The sequence below is a fragment of the Octodon degus genome, unplaced genomic scaffold (genome assembly GCF_000260255.1).
Source record: "Octodon degus isolate 3935 unplaced genomic scaffold, OctDeg1.0 scaffold00011, whole genome shotgun sequence".
Lineage (NCBI taxonomy): Eukaryota > Metazoa > Chordata > Mammalia > Rodentia > Octodontidae > Octodon > Octodon degus.
In genome coordinates, this window is record NW_004524587.1 from 15,740,104 (window position 1) to 15,764,101 (window position 23,998).

General features: G+C 51.8%; 3 protein-coding genes and 1 long non-coding RNA gene across 9 annotated transcripts; 3 read left to right on the forward strand and 1 right to left on the reverse strand.

Annotated features, from left to right (window-relative positions):
* The first annotated feature begins 16 nt into the window (after window positions 1–16).
* On the forward strand, window positions 17–1,958 carry Fam96b (family with sequence similarity 96 member B). The gene is made up of 5 exons (XM_004626036.1): window positions 17–194; window positions 348–427; window positions 677–802; window positions 1,210–1,255; window positions 1,720–1,958. The coding sequence occupies exons 1-5, from the start codon at window positions 17–19 to the stop codon at window positions 1,815–1,817; spliced, it is 528 nt and encodes a 175-aa protein (XP_004626093.1). The 3' UTR covers window positions 1,818–1,958.
* A 5,361-nt stretch (window positions 1,959–7,319) lies between these two features.
* Rrad (RRAD, Ras related glycolysis inhibitor and calcium channel regulator) lies at window positions 7,320–10,879 on the forward strand. Its single transcript, XM_004625903.2, has 5 exons — window positions 7,320–7,497; window positions 7,663–8,058; window positions 9,008–9,081; window positions 9,218–9,422; window positions 10,229–10,879. Exons 2-5 carry the CDS (start codon window positions 7,680–7,682, stop codon window positions 10,504–10,506), a joined length of 936 nt encoding a protein of 311 aa, XP_004625960.1. The 5' UTR covers window positions 7,320–7,497; window positions 7,663–7,679; the 3' UTR covers window positions 10,507–10,879.
* Window positions 10,880–11,640: 761 nt separating this feature from the next.
* LOC111815079 lies at window positions 11,641–13,909 on the reverse strand. 2 transcript variants are annotated; one of them, XR_002819884.1, is made up of 4 exons: window positions 13,698–13,909; window positions 13,383–13,554; window positions 13,123–13,239; window positions 11,641–11,710 (listed from the first exon to the last, which is right to left on the reverse strand). It is a non-coding gene; the product is annotated as an uncharacterized LOC111815079 (long non-coding RNA). The 2 variants fall into 2 exon arrangements; XR_002819885.1 differs by lacking the exon at window positions 13,123–13,239.
* Window positions 13,910–13,987: 78 nt separating this feature from the next.
* On the forward strand, window positions 13,988–23,435 carry Cdh16 (cadherin 16). 5 transcript variants are annotated; one of them, XM_023709259.1, is made up of 18 exons: window positions 13,988–14,157; window positions 14,867–14,924; window positions 15,144–15,227; window positions 15,740–15,895; window positions 15,972–16,110; window positions 16,422–16,580; window positions 17,325–17,521; window positions 18,121–18,243; window positions 18,491–18,641; window positions 18,876–19,103; window positions 19,179–19,255; window positions 19,328–19,516; window positions 19,619–19,860; window positions 20,382–20,515; window positions 21,309–21,551; window positions 21,694–21,801; window positions 22,168–22,284; window positions 23,083–23,435. In XM_023709259.1, exons 2-18 carry the CDS (start codon window positions 14,880–14,882, stop codon window positions 23,178–23,180), a joined length of 2,490 nt encoding a protein of 829 aa, XP_023565027.1. In that variant the 5' UTR covers window positions 13,988–14,157; window positions 14,867–14,879; the 3' UTR covers window positions 23,181–23,435. The 5 variants fall into 5 exon arrangements, with proteins under 5 accessions (XP_023565027.1, XP_004626094.1, XP_023565026.1 ...); XM_004626037.2 differs by having other exon boundaries at window positions 13,988–14,153; XM_023709258.1 differs by having other exon boundaries at window positions 13,989–14,124.
* The last annotated feature ends 563 nt before the right edge of the window (window positions 23,436–23,998 follow it).

Here is a 23,998-nt window from a genome sequence, read left to right on the forward strand (position 1 = left end):
GGACTGTGGCTCAGGGATGGTGGGCTTTGGCGGCGGTGGAGGCGGGGGCGGAGTTGGAGGTGGGGGCGGGGTGGGCGGTGGGCTTCTGGAGAACGCTAACCCCCTCATCTATGAGCGTTCTGGGGAGCGGCCTGTGACGGCGGGCGAGGAGGACGAGCAGGTTCCGGACAGCATAGACGCGCGCGAGATTTTTGATATCCACTGCTGCTGGGTCGGGGCGGGTTCTCGGGTCCTTGGGAAGGAGCTGTAAAGTCCAGCAGTTGGTGGAGGAGTATCCCGGACGGGCATTCCTGGCCGAGGGTTCTGAGTGGAGAAAAACGAAAAGTCCTTTTTCCTTCATTTGACACATCTTATTCGCTCTATCAATGACCCGGAGCATCCGCTGACACTAGAAGAATTGAACGTAGTAGAGCAAGTTAGGGTTCAGGTGAGTTACTACCAGTGACAAGCGCAACTTGTCTGAGACAGTCAGATTCCACTATATACAAGAGTGACGTTTTTCAGCCCGTGAACTCCCAGGGGGATCTTTGGAGGAGAGATTCTTGTGCTCATTTTATGAATGTTGAAGCAGAAGCCCATAAAGGCTAGATGACTTGCCCAAAGCAACCAAAAAAAGACCCTCCCTCAGTGTTGGAGGTGTCCGTGGACCCTGATGTCTTTTCCTCACTACCACCAGGTTAGTGATCCTGACAGCACAGTGGCCGTGGCCTTTACACCCACCATTCCACACTGCAGCATGGCCACCCTTATTGGCCTGTCCATCAAAGTCAAGCTCCTGCGCTCCCTTCCCCAGCGTTTCAAGGTCAGTTGGAATTGGGCACCATTTGTGAAACGAGTGTAGGGGTCTGGTACTGACACAGGACAGTGAGAGCAAGAACCTTATGCTTGTTGAGGTGGAGCCAGCAGAAACGACCTAGAGGAAGTTTTCCAATTTGATGCAACAAGAATAAAGATATGAGCTGTAAAGAATAGAAAAGTAGTGAGGAGTTTGGCAGGAAGGCAGTTGGGAAGCTGTAGATGGATATGAGTCAGGGATGGCCTATGCTGTGGATAAAGTTGGCATGGCTGTGAGTAGATTTGGGGTGCAATGGAAGAGGGAGTCCAGAGGTATAATTAGGAGAGGGGATCAGTTCAGGATGTGCCCCAGGGTTTAGAGGGAGGGAACAAAAAGGTGGATGGATACTCAGGCTCAGATTATCTCCTTACTAGATGGATGTGCACATTACTCCAGGGACCCATGCCTCGGAGCATGCAGGTAAGTGTGAACTGATGGCATTGGTGATGTCCTATGGTCTTAAGTTGTCTGTGGCTTTCCCCTTGCTACAGTAGTTTGTAAGACAGAATTAAGGTGGGACTAAATTAGTGAAGTTGACAGAGACTCTTCAATGAAAGTGATAGCCTAGACCAAAGTAGCCTGACCCAGGCCTTCTGCTTTCCATGTTCTCCCCTCCTACAATCTCCTAGTACCCATTCCAGTGTGACAGGCTTTAGCAGTACTGGAAGCAAATACGGGTAGCCAGGTGGAAAGGATTGTAATAAAGCAGTCTAGCTAGGAGCTCAGGAAGGTGGGGTAGGCTAATCAAGGGTTGGAATCCCCAGAATGTGATAGGACAGCCGCATTGATAGGACATACTGTACTAAAATGGAAATGGAGTTTGCTAGCAGCCTAGCCAGAGCCTGGCTTTGATTCTGCCTTTCATACTCTTCCTTCCTGCCTAGTGAACAAACAGCTTGCAGATAAGGAGCGGGTGGCAGCTGCCTTGGAGAACACTCACCTGCTGGAGGTTGTGAATCAGTGTCTGTCAGCCCGCTCCTGAGCCTGGATTTGACCTTCACCATGTACCAGTGTCCTAACCTCAGCTTCACCTGGAGCTCATGGCTTTGTTTTCTTGAATCAGTGACAACAAGGATCTAACATTTTGCTTTTTGTAATAAATCCTTAATTTATATTCATTTCCTGGTATGTCATAGTGTCTTAGTGGTGGGGGCCTAAAATTTGGGAGAAGATAGTGGTAGTGGAATACAGGATGGATCAGTGCATTGTAGTTTCTTTAATTTTGGAATTTTATCCCAATATTTTGATTAGGGAAAGTTGCAAGTATACAAGAAGTATTAAAAGAGTAATATATAAATATATCTATATACCACATAATCCACCACTACATTCAATAGTTGTTGACCTGTTAAAACACTGGCCTAATTTATGTTTGTATACTGTATATTGGAGAGTAATCTGCAGAGACATGAAGCGTTGATTTCAAGGATTATGTCCTGCATTTGCATTAGAAAAGTTATTAAAGGGCTGGGGAGACAGCTTGGCAGCATAAGCACCTTCCTTGCAAGCTCAAGGTCCTGAGATTTATCTGCATTACCACATGCCATGCTACCTACCTACCCCCAGAGCCCTGGCACACAGTGCTGGTGGTGTGTACCTGTAGTCCCAGCTCTGGGACGGCTAGGACAGGAGACTCACTATGAGTCTGAAATGCTGGTAAAACCCTATACCAAAAAATAAACAGGGCTGGCCAAATAGCTCAGTGGATTAAGGCACTTGCTTAGGCAGATGCAGGGGCTGGGAGTTCAATGCCTGGGCCTGCCATGCCAGCCCTGCCCCCACCGCTAGGGCAAGATTGAGACTGGGCATGGTGGTGCGTGCCTGTAATCCCAGCATTTGGGAGGCTGTAAACAGGAGGATCACTATGAGTTCAATCTATGCAGTGAGACCCTGTACACCCTGTCCTAAATACCAAAAAAAAAGAAAAAAAAAAGTCAGGGCTGGTGAGATATCTCAGAGAACTAAGCTCTTGCTTAGGTAAGCACAGGGACTGGCGTTTGATCTCCAGCATCACGTGCTGTGCGGGCCTGGTCTCTCAGGCATGCTGAGCTGGCCACGCAGACTGGGTGTGGTAGCACATGCCTGTAATCCCAGGGATGGGGAGGCTGAAAACAGGAGGATCAGTGTGAGTCTAAGCTGCATAGTGAGACCCTGTACCAAATACATTTAAAAAAAAAAAAAAACACAGTAGTTTTACCTGGCCACAAAAAAATGAACAACTCTTCAACTCATATCCAGTCCTATGAATTTCCCCCAGAAGGCACTCATGGTAATAGGTTTTTTTAAAGAATTGGGTCCACTTAAGGCTTATCATAAAAAAAGAGACATGTATTGCATTTGATTGTTATCTCTCTTTAACCAATAATTGTCTCAGCTTTTCCTCACTATAACAAATACCCAAGATAATCACTTTAGAGAACAGACTTATTTGGGCTCACAGTCAAGGTTTCAGGCCACGGTTGGCTGCGTTGCTCTCAGGCCTGTGACTCATGACTGATCCTACTGGAGAGGGCATGCCAGAGCAAAGCCCCTCAACTTATGGCAAAGAAGCAAAGGACTGAGGTCCTATTACCCTTGAAGTGCACCCTCTGGGCAACCTAAAGACCCCCTCTAGGCCCCAACTTTTAAAGGTTCCACCTCCCAATAATGCCATCTCTGAGAAACAAGATTTTACCACATGGGCCTTTGGGGGACATTTCCAGATCCAGCCTGTAGTACCCACCTTTGATTTTCTGAGACAGGATCTCACTATTAGTTCAGGTTGATCTCTATGTAGTTCAGGCTGGCCTTGAACTTGCATCAATTCTCCTGCCTTAACTCCCTGAGTGCTGGGAGTACAAACATGTGCCCCCATACATTTTTGCATTTTTTGACACTAACTTAAAAAAAAAAAAAGTCCAGGTGAACTATCCAAGAGAAGCCAGCACTACAACCTGATTTATTTCTGTGCTGTGTTTCCTATAAATTAAAGGCAGTGCACTGGGCTGAAGCCTTTATACTTAACTGTGTAGTTTATCAGTTTTTCATCCAGCCTGTGTGACAGTTGCTTTTTGTTATCCCCAATTTACAGGTCAGAAAACAGGCTTCTAGAATAGTTTCTTTCTCAAGACTTCCAGCTAGGAAATAAAGGAGCTTGGGTAGCCTGACAGGTGCTTTCTGAAAGGGACACTGTTACCTCCATAGAGGGGCCTAGGCCCACCCCAGACCCCAACTCATGTTGTCTTCACAACTTACTCTTAGGAGTGGCTTTGCCACCTACTGATCAAAAAGAGGCTCTGGATGTCGCTGCTCAAGATCAGAAAGTTGAAAACATCAGCCTGTGTCTCTCAAAGTTTCATCATCTGTGATGTGGCAGTCTCTTGGACTGCTTTGTGTAAAATGGCCCAGGCCTATCACAGATGACTTTCCAGTCAGTAGATCCCTCATTTCCACAGACGAAGGAGCTGAGAGTTCCAGAGAAGCAGGGTGACTGACCAGAATGATCGGGCCCCGGGAAGCCTCCCCACACTGTAGGCCCCACCACATGTGAATCTCTTCCCTGACAGACTACATCTGTGTAAAGGGGTGTTTGTGTCCAGCTGGTTATGGGCGTCAGAAGGGAGACAGGTGCTTCTGAGTCATTCCACTGGCCCTCCTGTCAGCCAGGTCACAGTGGGTAAGGGATACAAGCCTGCTCATGCCATTGCTGGCATTTCAAATAGTCCCCTTGTAGTTTTGACTCATCTGTGCCTGGCTGCTGGCTGCCTGCAGGACACCATCTGTGCAGACTGAGCACCTGCTCAAGGAACTTTCTGGAACCCCAGCTGCTATGTGAGGACAGGGGTACAAGGAGATGGTGAAGCTTAAGGTCTCTGAAACCCCCACCAGGTATATCTGTGTCTGTTTCTAACCATGACCACTCACACCTCAGTTACTATGTCTGCCAAATGGGAATAACAAATCATAGCTAAAAACATTGTTCCAGGGATTAGATGATACATAGGAATGTGCCCAGCCATGCCTATTTTCACTCATTATGCTAACATCAACACAAAGGCCAAGCACACAGTAGGTGCTCATATGAGTCAGTGGAATCAATGAATGAATGAAGCCTTGAAGCAGAGCAGAGGCCCTGCCTGGGACATTGGGTTGTGGTGTGAGAAGGGGTAGGGACAGGAAGTCCAACTAAGTTCCTTCTGCAGTATTTTGTTACCTGAAGGAGAAAGGAGAATGTTAATCCCACAGAAAGGAGAAGGGTATAGGGGACAGGAGAGAATTCTCTACATTATTCTCAAGATCTCTCCCCTTTTGCTGGGCTGTAAAGAATGGAGCAGAAGCAAAAGAAGGCCCGCAGATTCACTCAGTCTGCCCCATCCAACAAAGGGTGATAATAATTGAAGTATTCTTGCTGAAATGTCACTCTAGCCAGACTGCAGTCAACTACCTTATCTGTGCATTTTATGTTATATATGTCTTAGAACAACCCCCAGGAAGACATTAGCCCTGGCCTCCACAAAAGGAAATGGACCCAGCCAGGATAAATGGATAGGAATGAAACACATCTAGAAAGGATAGAAGGTCCTGGTTCTGGATCCAGTCTCAGGTTTTTGGGTTTTTTGTTTTTTGTTTTGGGGTTTTGTTTTTTGTTTTTTGTTTTTTCCTTCTGGACAACCAAATTGAGCCAGAGAGCTGGGAGGGCTAGGAAGTAGGAGAGTGGGTATATCTCAAGGTCATGTCCAAATATTGGAACCTGGGGCCCTGGCCATATCCAGGCTTGTCATGAGTGTCTCTGACCTGTGGAGGCAGCCACCAGAATTCCTGGGATCTGAGTAGCCCTGTGTGGATACAGTTCCCCTGGCAATGAAGACACAACTGCTGAGATCAAGAGCTCAAATTACTAGAGGGGAAAGCCAGCCCATTTCCAGTATGGTCCCCTGCTGGGAAGGGTTACAGCTCTCCCCAAACTCACACTGCCAGACACTGCTAGACACTGAGGGGCTTTTTCCAGAACAGTTGGGCAGGTACAGGGGAAGGGGTGGCATAAATAGCCAGCAAGGTTTCCTAATGGAAAGTACTATGCTGACTCTTGAGATTTCTGTTCTGACAGGAGCTGGTTCTGACAGGAACTCCCTCTTCCTGCTAGCTCTCATCCAGGAAGCCAAGGCCAGCATGGGCTGTCCTGTATGAACACCCTAACCTTACCTAGATAGGCCCTTTCCAATTCAAGGCCTTCTTGAGTGTTGCCAAGGAAACTGACATAGCCAGAATCTGGCCCAGGCTTCCATGACAACCTGCAACAGCCCACTAGCCCATCCATTTGTGATGTCACCTGAGCAGCAAATGACTGATAGCAAGTCCCTATTGGAGAGTACTCCACAGCCTGCCTGTCCATTCCCAATCCTCACACATCCCAAGATGACTAAGGAGTAATTAGTAAGTCATGATGCTCAGTTTATAGCTCAACATGCTGAAGCTGGGACATGGGCAAAACTCAGGACTAGACATCAAGTCTCATTCTCTCTCCTTCCCTTTGTGCCCCTAGGTTCTACATCAGGTCTAAGAATGAGTTCTGGACAGAGTATGGCACCAGCAGTGGCTAAGACTACCACACTACATTTATGTCCCTCCTGGATGGGATGTAAGCTGGACAGTAGGCTCAGTTCAGGGCTAGGGATCAAGGAAATTTGCAGACTAAAGTGACTGGCTCCTGTTGGCACCCCACACTGGCTGTCTGGATTCCCCAGTTCTGGGCAACCTCCAACCCAGTAGCAGAATGACCAGGGCCAGGCCAGGGGCAGATATTTTTAGTAGAGTTGCTGGCAGTTGCTTGTAGGGTACCGGGAGGTGAGGTGGAGACTGAGTTAATCTTTTCTCTGGGCCTCTATTTCCTCCCCAGAATTCAAGGCCTCTTCCTCAGCAGCCTCTGACAGGCCAGGGATTCACAGGTGACACCAACCTTTACCTGGAAAGCAGCCTCATTAGGGAGCCTCTTCAACTCCCAGGGACAGAGAGGGAAGTAAGAAGGACTTGCAGATGAGGCCACATATACCAACTAGGATCCCTAAATTCTAGTTTGGATCTGGGCCTGCGGGGAGTGGGTATCTTGGGCCTAGAAGAGTGAATCTCTGGCCAGTCCACTAGTTTTACCTGCTTGGGCAAGAGGCCAGGACTGGGAAAGAGAATTTGCTCTTTAAGGGTCAGATCTAATTGCTCAGAGGGGAGCTGCGTTTGACTGGTCCAGTTTACCCACTGCCTCCCTCCTCTCTGAGCCACTCATCTCACTCTCCTCTTCCTCTCCCCCTTTTCACACTCAGCGCCGGGGCTGCAGGCTACCTGCCCCGCCCCTGGCGCGGGGAGGGGAGGCGGAGTGTCTCTGCCAGCGAGAGGTCCTAGGAGGAGGTGGGGGATTCCCGCGTTGGCTGCAAGGGGGCGGACACGTCAGCCCCCACAGCAGCGTGGACCGGAGACGGGGGCGGGGGTGGGGGCGGGCAGAGGTTTAAATAAGCAGCCCTGGAGCCAGGACCCAGAGCCCACCGAGGGAGCTGCGGAGAAAGGAGGTGGCAGCTGCTAAGCAGTGTGGGTCTGGCTGTCGAAAGCCTGACTGCGAGTGGATTGTATCTGAGCCCTGCGTGGACTATAGCAGAGTCCAGGTCCTGGTCCTGAAGGTGCCTGTGTGCGAGTGGGTGAGTGTTCAGATGGAGAGGGATGGGCTACAGGTTCCGCAGGTGGGTGGGTCGGGTCCGGGTGGGCCACAGATTAGGATGCAAAGACTGTGTGGCTGCGAGTAGGTTTAGGCTCCGGTCTCTCCTCCCTGTGGCTTATGCGGCCATTCGGTTCTGTTCCCGCAGACGGCAGATCCGACGCGATGACCCTGAACGGTGGTGGCGGCCGCGGGGCAGGCGGGAGTCGAGGCGCAGGCACCGAGCGCGAGCGCCGTCGGGGCAGCACCCCTTGGGGCGCGGCGCCCCCGATGCACCGTCGCAGCATGCCAGTAGACGAGCGCGACCTGCAGGCGGCGCTCACTCCCGGGGCCCGGGCTGCAGGTGTGGCGGTCTCGTGCACCTCGACCCAGGGTCCGAGGCTAGACTGGGCAGAGGGCTCCTCCGATTCGCTGAGCTCTGGGGGCAGCAGTTCCGACGAGAGCATATACAAAGTGCTGTTGCTGGGGGCCTCTGGCGTAGGCAAGAGCGCCCTGGCTCGCATCTTCGGTGGTGTAGAGGATGGCCCTGAAGCAGAGGCTGCAGGTAAGGGAATAGGCTGTTCAGGGGAAAGAGAATCTGAGGATTACCAGAAGGAAGGAAGGAAGGAAGGAAGGAAGGAAGGAAGGAAGGAAGGAAGGAAGGAAGGAAGGAAGGAAGGAAGGAAGGAAAGGAGTGCAGTGGGCTAGGAACTGGACTAAATGGGCTAACGCCATGGTACTCTAAATGCATTTTCAGAATTATACCTCTGCCTTTCCACTTCAAGATAGGGAAATTAGGGCTGGGGAGTTAGCTTGGCAGTCTAAGTGCCTTCCTGGCAAGTGTAAGAACCTGGGTTCGATCCCCAATACCACATGCCATGTTTGGCCACCAAAACTGGGTGTTGTGGTGCATGTCTGTAATCCCAGCACTGGGAATGCTGAGACAGGAGGATCACTGTTAGTCCAAACTGCATAGCAAGACCCTGTATCAAATAAATGAATGAATGATTTTTATAAAAAAGGTAGGGAAACTAAAGGTAATGAGACACCATCCTCACATCCCACATGCACATTGTTGGTATAGAAGAAATGCCCAGAACAGAAGACCAGAGGCTTGGCTGTGACTGTTCTGCGGCATAGGGACCAGAGGGAGTTTCTAGGAGTAGAGCCCTAGGTGGCCAAGAGATGGCCAAGGGATGTGACAGTCACTGTTCTAACTCAGGACATTTTGACCAGAGTCATGTTGGGACCAGGCAACAGGGAGGCTGGGAGCACTGGAGACACTACTAGGACATTACTATCTTGGGGAGATGTGGGAAGGTCAGGCATACCATGCCCTGCATTCCCCAGCCCCCAGCACTGCCTCTTCTCCTGCTCACAGTAGCCATGTGCAAGTAGAAGAGTACCTTAGCGGGGCTCTGGGAAGGATTGGGAGGGTGTGGCCAGAACTGGAAAAGGAACAGTGGAGGCTTTCAACAGCCAACCAGTAACCTGTTCACTGGCTTCTTGCCTAGGGCACACATATGATCGATCAATCACAGTGGACGGAGAGGAAGCATCACTTATGGTCTATGACATTTGGGAACAGGTAGGATGCAGCTGGGACCTACGGTAGGAGTTGGAGGAGAGAGCTGGGTGGGGGAGGTCCTACCAAGAGTGACAGGCTCAGTGCAAGGGGCACAAGGACTGTTGGATAGGTATGTGCATTTGTGTGCACTCTCCAGGATGGAAACCGATGGTTGCCTGGCCACTGCATGGCCATGGGGGATGCATATGTCATCGTGTACTCAATAACTGACAAGGCCAGCTTCGAGAAGGCCTCAGAACTTCGGGTCCAGCTGCGGCGGGCACGGCAAACAGATGACGTCCCCATCATCCTTGTGGGCAACAAGAGTGATCTGGTGCGCTCCCGTGAAGTCTCCGTGGATGGTAAGTGAGCAGCAGGTCAGCAAAGGGAGGGAGATCCTGGCTGGGCTGCTGTCCAGTTAGTCTTGGTTCAGCCTGAGTCCCTGGAGATCATCAGTGGCTAAAATTGTTCAGGAAGAGAACTTGAAAGGATAGAAAGACAGAGAGTGGGCTGCTGTCCCTCTCAAAGGCCTGGAGAAAGAACCAGATCTGCTAGGGGAGCTGAGTCACCTCAGAGTCCTTGGCCATGACCCAACAGGTGGGAGTTGAGTGGTGGAAGAGAGTGCAGAGAACCAGGCCAGAAGGAAAGAGCCTGGTTCCAAGCTGAGGCCAGTCTCACGATAGGCGTGGTCCTTCCCCCTTGGGCTCAGCCTCCTCCTCTATGGCTCCCAGCACTGATCCTGCCAGTGCCTTGGTACAATTGCCTTTCCCCTCTATACTGACTATACTGACTGACTATACTGAGTCACTTAGCATAATATACGTTAAACCATAAGGCATTACACTGTCCAATATAGTTTTCATTTTTGTTGGTTGACTATTACAGCGCTTTTATTTAAATATTGGACTTCAAATAAATAAATGAATCTCTTTTTGTGCACCACCATTTTGGGGACTCCATAAACACAGGCACATTCAGCCTTTGGGGTTACCCAGCAGTACCAGGGATCTTCAGTACAGGAACTATAGTCTTTGTTTCTGAAGAGGGCTCCCCTTTACCTTATTCAAGAATTCCTGAGTGATTGCTGCCTGGGGATGGCAGGGTTGGAGTGGTGTCCCTGCCTCCCCACCCTTTGCTTACTAGTGTGTGCTTGTCCCCACCACACCAGAGGGCCGGGCCTGTGCCGTGGTCTTTGACTGCAAGTTCATCGAGACATCAGCCGCATTGCACCACAATGTCCAGGCATTGTTTGAGGGTGTTGTGCGTCAGATACGCCTGCGCAGGGACAGCAAAGAGGCCAATGCTCGGCGGCAAGCTGGTACCCGGCGGCGAGAGAGCCTTGGCAAGAAGGCAAAGCGCTTCCTGGGTCGCATCGTAGCACGGAATAGCCGCAAGATGGCCTTTCGGGCCAAGTCCAAGTCCTGCCATGACCTCTCAGTTCTCTAAGGCCCCTCACTGTGGTGGGCAAAGGGATGGATGAGTTGATGGGCTGATCCAGCCAACCACCCCAGTGCCTCCAGACTGGCCCCTTGGAGCTTCATCCTAGACCTCCCCTACCTAATGGTCATGGACAGACAATACTGCACAGGGAGGCAGCTCCCAGTGGCCAGTGAGGGCTGGGCCCCCAAGGATGTGTGTGCAGGCCCATGTGCATCCCAGCAGCAGCCGGGCCCAGCTCGTGGGGTAGGCCTGTGAGTGGGGACTGCTTTCCTCAACACCCAGCTGTGCATGCCCTGGAGCCCAGAGGAAGGCTGTTCTGTGCACTTGCTATTTGTTTACATACAGATTTTTGTAATAAAGACTATTTCTTGACACATCAGGCTTGTTGACTGTTTCCTCCCATCTGGGGACTTCAGAAGCAGGAAGGATTTCTGAAGCTGGAAGTTATCACGCTTCCTGCCTGACTCTGGTGGAACTCTGGTGTGGGCTTCATGATCTAATGTTAGGGTCTGGCAGTCTAGCCAGCTATCCTGAGGGGACATATGGGGACACCAGGGCATGGTTGGGGGCCCAAAGGAGCAGGAGACACAAACTCCTCAAGGCAGGATATCCACATCATTCTTCTGCACCGGGCTTGGTATTGTTGAGCTGATTAAGGGCTCTATCAATCCACTGTACCTAAAGGAAAACTGAAACTGCCCATGGAAGCATGCCTTGGCTTAGGCCTTTCAGCCAAACAAGAACCTTGGGTCTGGTTCTGCACCTGGCATTTCTACCCTGTTCCTGTCTAAGAGTCCAGGAATTAGCTGGGGTGGGGAGACTCAGAGACCTGGGTGGGGGGAGGGACCGGCCAGTTTGTTAAGCATGAGGATGAGAGAGTTGTACTCAGACATTCTTGACTTCAAATGGCTCCTCTGCTCCTGGCTGAGAACTGGGGGGCCCTCACTGTTCTCCATGAGAGCCCAGGCCAGCATGGGCTAGTTCGATTTTGGCAAGCACAGCTGTCTGGAGCCCTCCCAACCTGCAATGAGAAATGCAGTATTTGTGTCAGGATGTGTGCCTGAGCACTTATGGACATTTCCTCACTCCCCCATGCCCACAAAGGGGAGCACCTGGCTCCCTTATTACTCATAAAAGTTTACCTGCAACAATTCCTCCTTGTCTACAGGTTCGCTTCCTGTAGTTTCTGTTACCCTTTGTTGACTTCAGTCTGAAAACATTCAATGGAGAATTCCAGAAGTAAACAACTTGCAAGTTTTAAATGGCACGACCTGAGTAGCAGGATGAAATCTTAAACCATTGAGCTCTGTACCGTGCAGGATGTGAATCAAACATGCTCCCTACCTGCTGGTCACCTAGAAGCCATTTCAGATCAACTGCCTTGGTGTCACGGTGCTAGTGAACAAGTAACCTATATTTTACTTAAGTATGGCCCTACAGTGCAAGAGTAGTGAAGCTGGCAACTCAGATATGCCAAAGAGAAGCCATAAAGTGCTTTGTTCAAGTAAAAAGATAAAAGTATCACAGGTAGGTATATACAGGCAAAAACATAGTATATCTAGGGTTAGGTACTGTCCTTGGTCTCACGCATCCAGCAGAGGTCTTGGAATGTATTCCCATGGATAAGGACTTGTGCCCATGGTTTTGGAAACAACCCCTAGCATTTGGTGATGGGTGAGAATTGGCTTAGTGGAGACTGGTATACAGATCTGCCTGACACCAGAGCTGAAGGTAGCCCAGGGCAGGGCGGGTGACAGATTCTGAGAAAGTTCTACACCAGGGTCCACACATTTCTTCATTCATTCCATTTACTCATTCTACAGACCACTAACTGCCCTCAAGACCTGGTTAGAACCCTAATGGTAGCTTGTTTAAGAGGAAGTTTGAGCTGAACATAGCACTCTGGGAGGCTAAGGGAAGAGAATCGCAAGTTGCCCTAGCTTAGGCAACTTAGCAAGACACTATCTCATAATAAAACAATAAAAAAGTGCTGAGGATGTACAAAGGCCCTGGGTTCAATCCCCTGTACTTCTCCCAAACAGAGGTGGTTTGTGGGCTGCTCCTTTATGAATGTGAGAGAGGAGCAGGAGCCCCTCAGAATCACCCATGTGCCCAAAGCAGTGTTAACTTCTCAAAGCTGCTGCTACTCCCCTCCCTACAGCCCCCAAAATACTTTGAGGCATGTGCAGGGCATGGTTTCCTTGTAGCAGGTGAGTGTACCCAGGCCTGAAGAAAAACTAAGGCTTTCCTGGCTCTGTTGTTTATTGACTGAGTGTTCCTGAGCAAACCACCTAGCCTCTCTGTGCCCCAGTGTGTGACATAGGGACAGTGTCCCTTCAGAACAGAGTGAGTAGAGTAATGAAGGTATGTGCTCTGAGCTGTGCCAGGTGCCAAGTGAGACCCTTTCATGGTCAGATTCCACATAGCACTGATCCAGCCTGAGTAACTCAGTGACCCTGGGGCAGATGTTTTAGCTTGTGACAAGGCTGGGAGCTGCTGAGGGGTCCCAACTCAGCTTCCAGCCTGAGAAGAAGTCATCAAATACACAATGTGGAGACCCCAGAAGTGTCCACAGAAAACTCTAAGGACAGGGAGTGACAGGGACCTTCCAGCCATCCCTACCTCATTTCAGACTCTCAGGCCCACAAAGCTTCTCCTGAGTCTGTTTGGCAGCCTCTTTAGTGGAAGAGCCCATCAGCTCCGCACTCCCTCAGGGTCACCTGAGCTGGTTCAGTCTTTCTAAGAGGCAGGAGATAGTCCATTGTCCCAGTCTTCTCAGTGACCAGGGAACAGCATAAAGATTTGTGGAGAAGCTCTGGAGAGTGCACAGTCTTCTTCCCCCACCCTGATCCCACAGGCGCTGTAGAGCCCCTAACACCCACCTCAGGTCATGCGCTGCTCATCTACCCTACATCTGACGCAAACTCCAGTCCTTGTCTGAATTCCCCAAGCTAATCAGGAGCTGCCAGGCAAGATGAAGGCCAAGGCATGACTGGGTCCTCAAGTCCCGCCCTGGAAGGGCCCTCTGTCTTGTACAGGAGACCAGCTGGTGTCCTGTGCAAAAATGACAAAGGCAGCACAGAGCATGGGGTAGGGACATTCCCTGAGGAGACCCTTCAGCCAGCCTGTGAGCACAAGGCACTTTCCTGGAGAAGGAACTACTGGAGCTGAATGCTGAAGTATGAGCAGGTACTCACCACACCGCTGAAGGGCTGGGAAGGGCAATTCAAGGAAAGGGAACAGAGTGTGCAAAGCTGCAGCTACAGATGCCGGTACCCAGGAGGAAAGTGGGACTGAGTCTGCAGCCACAGGAAAAGTCCAGGCTTCTGTGCCCACTGGTGTGTGTCAGGGTGAGACAGTGCCAGGCCAATGATCTACCCACCTCCTTGGGCTGGCAGTCACGGATGCTGAGCAGCTCCCAGCTTCCCAAAGTCAATGAGTAACTTGGGGGGCTAGGCGGGGCCAGGCCTGCTGCTGTGGGCCCAGTGGTGATTTCTACTCCTGAGCAAGTGTGATCGGACCGCCTACCTACTCAAGTGCCCACCTTGCCCTTCCCCACCCAGCTGGAGCAGATCTCCCTGGAGAAGCAGATCTCCCTGGAAAAGAAGCCCTCTTTCCTGGTAGGTGAACCCAAGGAGACGCCTTTGATACTAGTGGGTGAGAGGCCGGGAGCACAGCAATGTGGCCCAGGCCTAAGTTATGTGGGGTTGAGGGGGAACAGTGCCCTTGTCTGTTGTTGGGGAAGAATTCCCAGGGACCCAGCCTGAGTGAAGTTGGGTCCACTAACTCCACTCCTAGCACTGAGCTACATGTTGAGCCCTGGAAAATGCCATGATACTGGAAGAGCTTCTTCCCTGGGGGCACTCCATGTCTGGAGGGTGGTAGTGGGAAGCAGGACAGTCCCTGAGCCGCAAGTCCTCTCTTCTAGGAGAAATCCTCCTGTCAAGTCCTCTGTGACCTTGTCCAGGCACTGCCCTTCAGGCCTTGCCTGCAGTGTGAGACAATTACAGGGAGGGATCCTCACAGTCAGCTTTCCAGCTTCAAACTTTTGCAACTTGGGAGACTGCTGGAAAGTTACAACTTTAAGATCCACCTGCTGGGGAAGCTCTGGTGGGAAGGAGACAGAGGTGTGAAGGTGAAACTCCCATGGAGGGTACTGTGGAAGCAAGAGCCAGGCAGCTGGGTGGCTGGGCCCTCACTGGCTCTGGCTGAGGAAATGCACACTTCCCTGCAGCTAACAAGGAGCCACGGGGCCTTAGGGGAGGACATGGGGCTTGCAGGGAGTGAGAGTCCTTTGGCTGTGTGGATGGGTTGGAAATCCCCTTCCCATTCATCTGGGCTGGATCCTCATGGCCATGTCCCTTAGGCCCATCCTGACCATGGTTCCTTCCTGGCTTTGGCTGCTTTGCTTCTCTATCCCCCAGGTAAGTGGGCTCTGACCCCCTTCTTCAGGTCCTGGCTTTGGGGATTGGCACCCTTGCTCCTAACTCTGCCTGAACCAACTACCATGACCATGGGAGGAGTCTAGGGGCAGTGGGCTCAGAACTGGGGCTATGGGTCCAGTGTGGGAGCAGGAAGTCAATAGAAAGAAGGTGGGTGGCCTGAGGTATGGCCTGGTGGGACAAGGTGAGAATTCCCTACAGGCTCTCCCTGAGTCCCAGCCTACAGAGCTGTCTGTGGAAGTCCCTGAGAACTATCATGGAAATTTCCCTTTGTACCTGATCAAGGTGAGCCTGAGAACTGGGTGAGCTACCCTCCCCCACAGTCTTCTTTCCCCAACTTTTTTTTTTTTTTTTTTTTTTTTTTTGAGACAGGGTCTTGCCATGTAGTTCAGGCTAACCTTGCATTCACTTTGCAGCTCAGGCTGGCCTCGAACTCATAGTGATCCTCCTGCTTCAGCCCCCCACTCCTCTTTCTTGCTCCAGCTCCCTTTTGAACCCTGCCTGCAGGAGCATATATGTTGTTATTCAGAAGAGAGTAGGACTCTCAGCTAAAGAGTGAAATGCTGGTGTGGAGTTCCAACTTTAGAAAGAGGGGCAGGGAGCATGGAGAGCATCAGGTACAAGGCAAAGAGTTGTGACTTTGGATCTCAGTCCTGTCCCTTAGTGGCTGTGTGACCTCATGTTAGTGCCAACCTTCTCTGAAACTCAGTTTTCTCATACATAAAATGAGGCCAATGAGTGAAAGGGCTGTCCTTCAGGCCTGGTGCCCACCCCTTACTTTTGTTCTCATCCTCTAGTTGCCGCTGCCCCACGAGAAGGCTGAAGGCCAGATTGTGCTATCAGGGGACTCAGGCATGACAGTGGAGGGCCCCTTTGCTGTGGATTCTGACTCTGGCTTCCTAGTGGTGACCAGTGCACTGGACCGGGAGGAACAAGCAGAATACAAGCTACAGGTATGGCTGCATGCAGTACAGGATAAAGCAGGAAAGGCACAGGCACAGCCAGGCACTGACTCCCCTTCCTTGCCAGGTCACCCTGGAGACTGGCGATGGATCTGTCTTGTGGGGTCCACAGCCTGTGATTGTGCATGTGAAGGATGAGAATGATCAGGTGCCCCAGTTTTCCCAGGCCATCTACAGAGCTGAGCTCAGCCAGGGCACCAGGCCTGGTGAGTGACCAGAGCACAACCTTGTATGTAGCAAGGTCAGGTGGACACTGATGGGGCAGCAGAGTAAAGAGACACAAGGACAAGACATGCAGGGTCTAAGCTTCTCCCTCATCTCCGCTCTATCCTCTACCCTTCCCACTCCACGGAGGGACCCATTTACTCCTAGCCTCTGGCCATCTGTGAAGTGTGTTAAAAAAATCTGTGGCTCGCCTTCAGGATCCTGATGGAAGGGGGCCCAAGGAGAAATAGGGGAGGCAGGAGAGTCTCCCTCCCCTACAATTCCTTAGTTTACCTTTCTCTCCACACTCCAGGCATCCCTTTCCTCTTCCTTGAGGTTTCGGATGGAGATGCTCCAGGCACAGCCAATTCAGATCTCCGATTCCACATTCTGAGCCAGAGCCCAGCCCAACCTTCATCACACATGTTCCAGCTAGACCCTCGGCTGGGGGCTCTGGCCCTCACCCCTGAAGGTGAGCCTTAGCTAAGTGTGATGGAGGGTCAGGGAATGCTGGAAAAGGGGAACTTGAGCATAAGGGGTAGATGAATTGGGGCTAGAAGTAAAAGAGGAAAGAGCAGCAAGGCCGAGGCCATGCTTGATCATCCATGGGGAGATAGAAAATAGGGTGACTGGAATACTTTGGTTCCACATTCTGGAGACCAGAGTGGAATGACCTGAGCATCTGGAGTTTGGAGACCTCAGGACTGATGGAAGGTGAGACCTGCCCTGAGAGTATTAACCCCGAAACATGGGCTGGGGGTGGAATGTAAAGTGACTCATGCATCAACCCAGCCAGCCACCCTGTCACCCATCTACCTCCAGCCACCTTGCAGCCCACCTGTTCAACATATTCACTCATCCACACTCTTCATCCATGCACTCACCCAGATCCCTAGCTATCCACCTAGCCAACATCCGTTCATTCAGTGGATTATCTCCCACCATTCAGTGCATTATCTTCCCTATCCTGACTGTCCATCTCCTTCTCCAGTTCATACACCACTCACTGTTAATATGTAAGTGACATTGCACACTGTCACATCATAGTTAGATACTCATGATGGTGCTAAAAGTCCCTCTAATCCTTTGGCCAACATGATCTCCTGAACACCTGCTGTACGCTTGGCTTTGTGTTTGGTACTCACTGCAAAGCACAGCCACAGTCTGGTACTTGTTCCCCGGTCCAGTGCTCAGTCAACCACCTTATCTCTTCTAGGGAGCACCAGTCTCGACCATGCTCCAGAGGGGCCCTATCAACTACTGGTACAGGTCAAGGACATGGGTGACCAGGCCTCAGGCCACCAGGCCACAACCACCATTGAGGTCTCCATAGTACAGAATACCTGGGTGCCCCTGGAACCTATCCACCTGGCAGAGAATCTCAAAGTCCTGTACCCACACCCCATTGCCCAGGTGAGTAAATATCTATCTGTGACTCATGCAGCCCCGTGGATAGTGCAGCTGGACCTGAGTCTCATGAGTGTTTGGGAGACAGATCTGGGAACCAACCTGACCCTGACTCCTCCCTCTATACTGCCCTCAACTTCCTACTGCGGAGTGAGGTATGTAGAGCCCTGGGACAAAACCCTGACTCAATTGCCTGCTGCCTTTGGCAGGTGTGGCTCTGTGTTCTGACTTCTTGAGTTTCCTCAGGGAGAACAGCTGCCTCTTCTTGCTGCCACAGGGATTGTCACCCAAGGCAAGAATGTCTCAGGCCTTCTCTAGGAATCCTCTGGAGTCAGGCCAAATCTGAGCGGACAGAAAAGAAAATAGCCTTGTCATTCAGGCACTTGGGGCTGAGGCCTGGCCCAGGGCAAGGCTACTATGGAGTTACTATAATGACAACTGCCCCAGACAGAAGGAGGCTATTTGAACTGCTTGGACTCCCCCGGGTGGGCAGTGGTTTACCTGAGGTTCACCTGATTATTGGGGCCCAGGCTCCTTGCCTAAGTTGGGACACAGGACTGGCCTGGATTGTTCCTAACCTTGGCCACTGTGTCCTCTTCCTCCAGGTACACTGGAGTGGGGGGAATGTGCACTATCACCTGGAGAGCCAACCCCCTGGGCCTTTTGATGTGGATGCAGAAGGGAAACTCTACGTGACCATGGAGCTGGACCGAGAGGCCCAGGCTGAGGTGAGGTGAGCGGGAGGGAGTGGGGGGCATGCTGGAGAGTGTTAGTCACTGTCTGATTGCTTTGGGAGATGTCACATCTCCCACAGATGCTAAGGCAGTGGAAGAGAGCTCAAAGAGCTGGAGCCATAAAGACCCCAAATAAATAAACTGGAGCTGGTCACCAACGGGACCTCCAGCTCCAGGCTGGAGCTGCCCTTGGTCCTGACCTGAACCCCACCTCATCCTACCCCCACTTCATCCATTACAGTACCTGCTCCAGGTGCGGACTCAGAATTCCCACTGTGAGGACTATGCAGAACCCCTAGAATTTCATGTGGTGGTGATGGATGAAAATGACAATGCACCTGTCTGCCCCCCACGTGGTCCCTCCATCAGTATCCCTGAGCTCAGCCCTCCAGGTGAGCTAAGGGCCTTAACAGAGGTGTGGGAAGGGTTCAGTCCCTATGAACCATCAAATCTTACTTCTCTGTGGTGGGTCTCCAGCTTCAGGCAGCCATCTCATTCCCTTCAGTGTATGCACTTAAGCGTGCACACACACACACACACACACACACACACACACACACACGAGAAGTTCGGCTCAGCATAAAAGTGGAGGAGGTAAAGCTGTGATCCCACCTGCTGTCTTGCAGGCACTGAAGTGACTCAGCTATTGGCAGAGGATGCAGATGCCCCCGGATCTCCCAATTCCCACATTGTGTATCAGCTCCTGAGCCCTGAACCCATAGAGGGGGCTCAAGGGAGAGCCTTTGAGCTGGACCCCAACTCAGGCAGTGTTATCCTGGGGACTGCCCCCCTCCAAGCTGGCCAAGAGATCCTGCTTCAGGTGCTGGCTATTGACCTAGCAGGAGCAGAAGAAGGTAAGTCCCCTGATGGTGACCTGGGTCCCTGCCTGTTCTTACCTGAGCCTCACCGCAAGCCCTCCCCTGCTTCAGGCCTTAGCAGCATGTGTGAGGTTGCAATCATGATCACAGACATCAATGACCATGCCCCTGAGTTCACCACCTCCCAGGTAAGCAAAAGCAGGGGGGAGACCCTGGAGAAGGTACTGGTAGGGCTCACTGCCCCCTCAACATCTCTCTAGATTGGTCCTGTAAGCCTCCCTGAGAATGCAGAGCCCGGTACTCTAGTGGCCACACTCATGGCTACTGATGCTGACCTTGAACCTGCCTTTCGCCTCATGGAGTTTGTCATTGAGGCAGGGGATAAGGAAGGGACCTTTGCCCTGGATTGGGAACCAGGCTCTGGTAACACCCAACTCAAACTTCGCAAGGTAAGGGCCTGGGTGGGTAGAAAAGGGGCAAATGCACACATATGCATGCACAAGAGTACCATCCCCTGACCCGCACAATAACCTAGGCTTGGTTTGTTCTAGAACCTCAGCTATGAGGCAGTTCCCAAGCACAAGGTGGTTGTAGTAGTGAGAAATGTGGAGGAACTGGAGGGCCCAGCCCCAGGCCCTGAATCCACAGCCACGGTGACTGTGCTGGTGGAGAGGGTGATGCCACCTCCCAAATTGGACCAGGAGAGCTATGAAACCAGCATCCCAATTAATGTGCCAACCGGCTCCCTCCTGCTGACCATCCGGCCTTCAGATCCTATGAACAGAACTCTCAGGTAAAGACCTTACATGGGATGGTTCTCCCTTGCTCCCCAGGGATGACTCCAGGGCTTCCAAGGAGATTCACACTAGAATAGACCCTAACCATGACTAGTGTCAAGGTTGTAACTTCTGGGGGTCGAGTAGGGATCAGGGCTGGATGGAATGGGTAGGCATGATATGGGGTGGTGTTTAGGCTTTATGGAAATTCAGATTATGCCATCTCACCTAGAAGAAGGACTTGGCCCTCCCTCCAATCCCCACCCAGATTGCAGTACAGACCTTTTAGCTCTTCCCAGGCTCTGACCCCATCCAAACATCTAATGCCCCCACCCACAGTATCCATTGTCCAACTGCCCCTACTCTTTTAACACTCTAACAGGTGTTAGAGCTGAGAAGAGACTGGGCATCCCAGCAATGCTGCTGCCCCTAGAGTCAGAGAGGATGTGAGCTTGAGCAGATCACATCATCTTGGAGGTTTCTGGGCAAGACGTATTTCCAGTGCCTTTCCACCCACCCCCCTTTCTGTGGACCTCAGGTTCTCCCTGGTCAATGACTCAGAGGGCTGGCTTTGCATCGAGGAGGTCTCTGGGGAGGTATACACAGCTCAGTCCCTGAAGGGTGCTCAGCCTGGGGACACATATACAGTGCTTGTGGAAGCCCAGGACACAGGTATGGCCAGGCAACAATGGAGACCAGAGGGAGGGAAGCACTAGAACTACAAATGAAAGTAGTTCCATATGCAGATCTCAAATGCATTGACAGGTGGCCAAGGCTGAGCTTCCTCCATGGAACCTTGTAGGCAACCATCTAGCCCCAGGCAAGGGAGAGGAACAAAGATCCAGGTTCATTGTCCCTCTTTGGGACCTTCTCTGAGAGTAGGTCTACCCAAATGTGTAGGTCTGTCCTCTGCCTCTTCTCTCCCACCACTCTGCTACCTTGACACTTGAAATGCCCAACTCTGTCTGTTAGTCCCTGGAGAACTTTCAAGGCATTAGCCTCAGAGATCAACTGGAACTGGGATGGGGTGATGGAAGGAGGGCCAGGGACTGCCTCTAGGGTAAGTGGAGGGAGATGACCCCAATGGGGCAGAGGCCAGGTAAGGATTTTGAAAAGCTCTGTGATAGCTGTGAACAGCTGGCCCCAGGGAGGATATGATGGGAGGCTTGGGGCAGATCAGTAAGGCTGTGCTCCTCATGGTCCATGTCACCTTGTGGGGCATCAATTCCAGCAGTGAGGATGGTGGTGAAGGCAGGCTGGTCATCTGAAAAGGCACACATGGGCTTGGCAGCTATTCAGATAGTGAAGGGATAAAGCCCACTGTCAGAAAGGGACTGGTACGTGGGTAGTGATAGGATAGTGGAAGGAGTAAAATGGAGGGACAGTGGCAGGGAGGTGGCAGGCGAGACTTGGGGATGAACCACCCCAGAGACTCCTCTGCTCACCATCATCTTCAACATCACAGGTGAGCCCAGACTGAGTACCTCTGCTGCCCTAGTGATCCACTTCCTGAAGGCCCCTCCTGCCCCAGGTCTGACTCTGGCACCCATGCCCGCCCGATATCTCTGCACACCCCGCCAGGACTATGGTGTGGTTGTCAGTGGACTCAGTGAGGATCCTGATCTGGCCAGTGTGCCTGGTCCCTACAGTTTTTCCCTTGGTCCCAACCCTACAGTGCAGCGGGATTGGCGCCTCCAGCCTCTCAATGGTATGTAGTAGGGGTGAGATGCTGTGACCAAGACAGGGGAGGAGGTCTCCCTGTGAAGGGAGGTGGGGCTGAACCTAGAAGAAATAGCCCTCAGGGTGCCAGTCTAAGCTAGTGACCATACAGATTGCCTGCAACCCAACAGGTTCCCATGTCTACCTCACCCTGGCCCTGCACTGGGTAGAACCAGGTGAACACGAAGTCCCCGTGGTTGTCAGCCACAATGCCCAGACATGGAAGCTCCTGGTCCAAGGTGAGGCTGGAATTCAGATGCAGCCAAGGTTGACATATGTGGATGCTGAGGGAGCTCCCAGGGTGTAGAGGATAGGGGCTAGGTGTACATCACGGGCACTCACACTGATAGTATATGCTCACACACACACACACCTGTACAACCATGGTCAGACCCACATCCCTCTGTGTAGGCAGCCCCTGCACAAAGCAGCACGCACCTTCACACACACACACACACACACACACACACACACACACGCACACACGCACTCACGCACGTGCACATAGGTGTGTGCACAAAAGGACATATCAGCCAGCTGGCCAGAAGGGGGCTCCAGGCAGCAGGAGAGCCCTCCCCCACTGCTATCACCTTCCTCTCCCCCAGTGATTGTGTGTCGCTGCAATGTGGAAGGGGAGTGCATGCGCAAGGTGGGCCGCATGAAGGGCATGCCAACGAAGCTGGTGGCCATGGGCACCCTCTTGGGCACACTGGCAGCAATAGGTAACAGAGGCTTGGATTCTACACTGGGGAGGGATGTGAGTGGGGGTGAGCCATACTCTCCAAATGAATAGTTCCCCTGTTTCCACAGTGCCCCAGGTCTGGAAAAGGAGCCCCCTAACTCTCATAGCCATTATGCTCTTGTTGCCTGGTATCATAGTCCTCGCCATTGTCAAGACCAGCGTTTACATTACATTATCATGCCATGGCTGTGTGTCAGGCCCTATGTGGGGCACGTTATGTGGATTATCATGTGGAATGCCGTCCGCACCCTGTAAGATGGATCCTGGCGTCATTATTTTGCAGATGATGTCACTACGGCTCAGAGAGATTTAATGACTTGTCTGAGGTTACACAGCCACATAGCAGAGTCTAGGTCTTGTGAGACTGCTTCCTTCCATCCAAGCTACCCTGTCTATCTCTTTTTTTTTTCTCTAGCTCCCTAAATTCTTCCCTTGCTGGTTTTCTTTGCTGGCTGGACTGCAGTGCTATGCTGTGCCTTTCTCTTGGAGATCTGTGGGAGCAACTCACTGGCTCTCTGAGGAACTCCATCCAAACTTTCCCCCAGAGAAGGAGACTTTGTGCTGGGATGGCCTGTGTGGTGAGGCCCTAGTGAGGGCTGAGAAAGCCAAGCAGTCTGACTTCTCCAGGTACCAGGAGTCAGAACCAGCCAGCCTCAGGGAGGCTGTTAGTAAATTTCAACTCTTTATTAAACTGATACTGATAGCAGAGAATCCCTGGTGATAGGCAGGGCCCCACTCCCCCTTCTGAAGGCTAATCCATCCCCCTTGGGCCCCTCAGGCTTCTTCCTCATCCTCATCTTCACACACTTGGCCCTTGCGAGGAAGAAGGACCTGGATCAGCCAGCAGACAGCATGCCCCTGAAGGTGGTCATCTGAGTGATGCAGGCAGCCCCAGCAGGAACCTTGGACCTGGCTCCAACTGAATCCACTGGGAAAGATCCAGCACCCAAGATCCAATGGGGGCCAGGACAGCGTAAAAACCTCTCCACCGTCCTGGGGTGGAGGCACAATTACCAGATAAACCCCCAGAGGGAAACTGTGACTTTATGGGCTGCCCATGAGAGTACTTTAAATGGCAGTTCACTGTCCGATAATAAACCTTAGAGAGTGGGGCTAGCCCTAAACAATCGCTGTACCGATGTCTGAGTGTCCCTGTGTGTATGTGCACATGCTTGTGTGTGAGTGCACACATCTGCCCTTTGTGTCTTCCTGATCTCCTGCTGCACAGAATGGCTCCAGGAACATGAAGAAAAGCCTGGAGTCCCCTGTAAGGAATAATACAGGGTGTTGGTGAGACCTTGGAGTCAAAGCAAGATGGGTCATTTTCTCAGGTGTCCAGCACCCACCAGCCACAGACCCTGGCTGGGTTAACTGTGCAGGTGAAGGTCAAGGAACAGTGTCTTCAAGTCATTCCTGTATTTTCAAGCAACTGGCTTTGCTATGGCGGAGTGCAATCTTGTAAGTACATGTGCTCTCCTTGTGCATGAGCACCCTTGTCTCCCTGTGCCGGAGTCACCCAGGAGTAGACAGAGACCCCTCAGTCTTGGAAGGCACCTGCACGGGGATCTTGAGGGCCCTGCAAGGGAAGGTCGGGGAAATGAAGCCAGTGAATGGATGCTTCTGCCCCAGCGATGCTCAAGGCTCTTCTGGGTTTCAATTGAACCAAGTGTAGAAAGGCAGGGGCAGGGAGTCAC

Coding starts and splice junctions, on each gene's coding strand:
- Fam96b (XM_004626036.1), top strand. CDS start 17: ATGGTGGGCTTTGGCGGCGGTGGAGGCGGGGGCGGAGTTGGAGGTGGG. Junction 195..347: donor AGACGCGCGCGAGATTTTTG/ATATCCACTGCT, acceptor TTCATTTGACAC/ATCTTATTCGCTCTATCAAT. Junction 1,256..1,719: donor CCATGCCTCGGAGCATGCAG/GTAAGTGTGAAC, acceptor CTTCCTGCCTAG/TGAACAAACAGCTTGCAGAT.
- Rrad (XM_004625903.2), top strand. CDS start 7,680: ATGACCCTGAACGGTGGTGGCGGCCGCGGGGCAGGCGGGAGTCGAGGC. Junction 8,059..9,007: donor CCCTGAAGCAGAGGCTGCAG/GTAAGGGAATAG, acceptor CTTCTTGCCTAG/GGCACACATATGATCGATCA. Junction 9,082..9,217: donor TCTATGACATTTGGGAACAG/GTAGGATGCAGC, acceptor TGCACTCTCCAG/GATGGAAACCGATGGTTGCC.
- Cdh16 (XM_023709259.1), top strand. CDS start 14,880: ATGGTTCCTTCCTGGCTTTGGCTGCTTTGCTTCTCTATCCCCCAG. Junction 18,642..18,875: donor CCCTGAGCTCAGCCCTCCAG/GTGAGCTAAGGG, acceptor GCTGTCTTGCAG/GCACTGAAGTGACTCAGCTA. Junction 19,256..19,327: donor CTGAGTTCACCACCTCCCAG/GTAAGCAAAAGC, acceptor ACATCTCTCTAG/ATTGGTCCTGTAAGCCTCCC.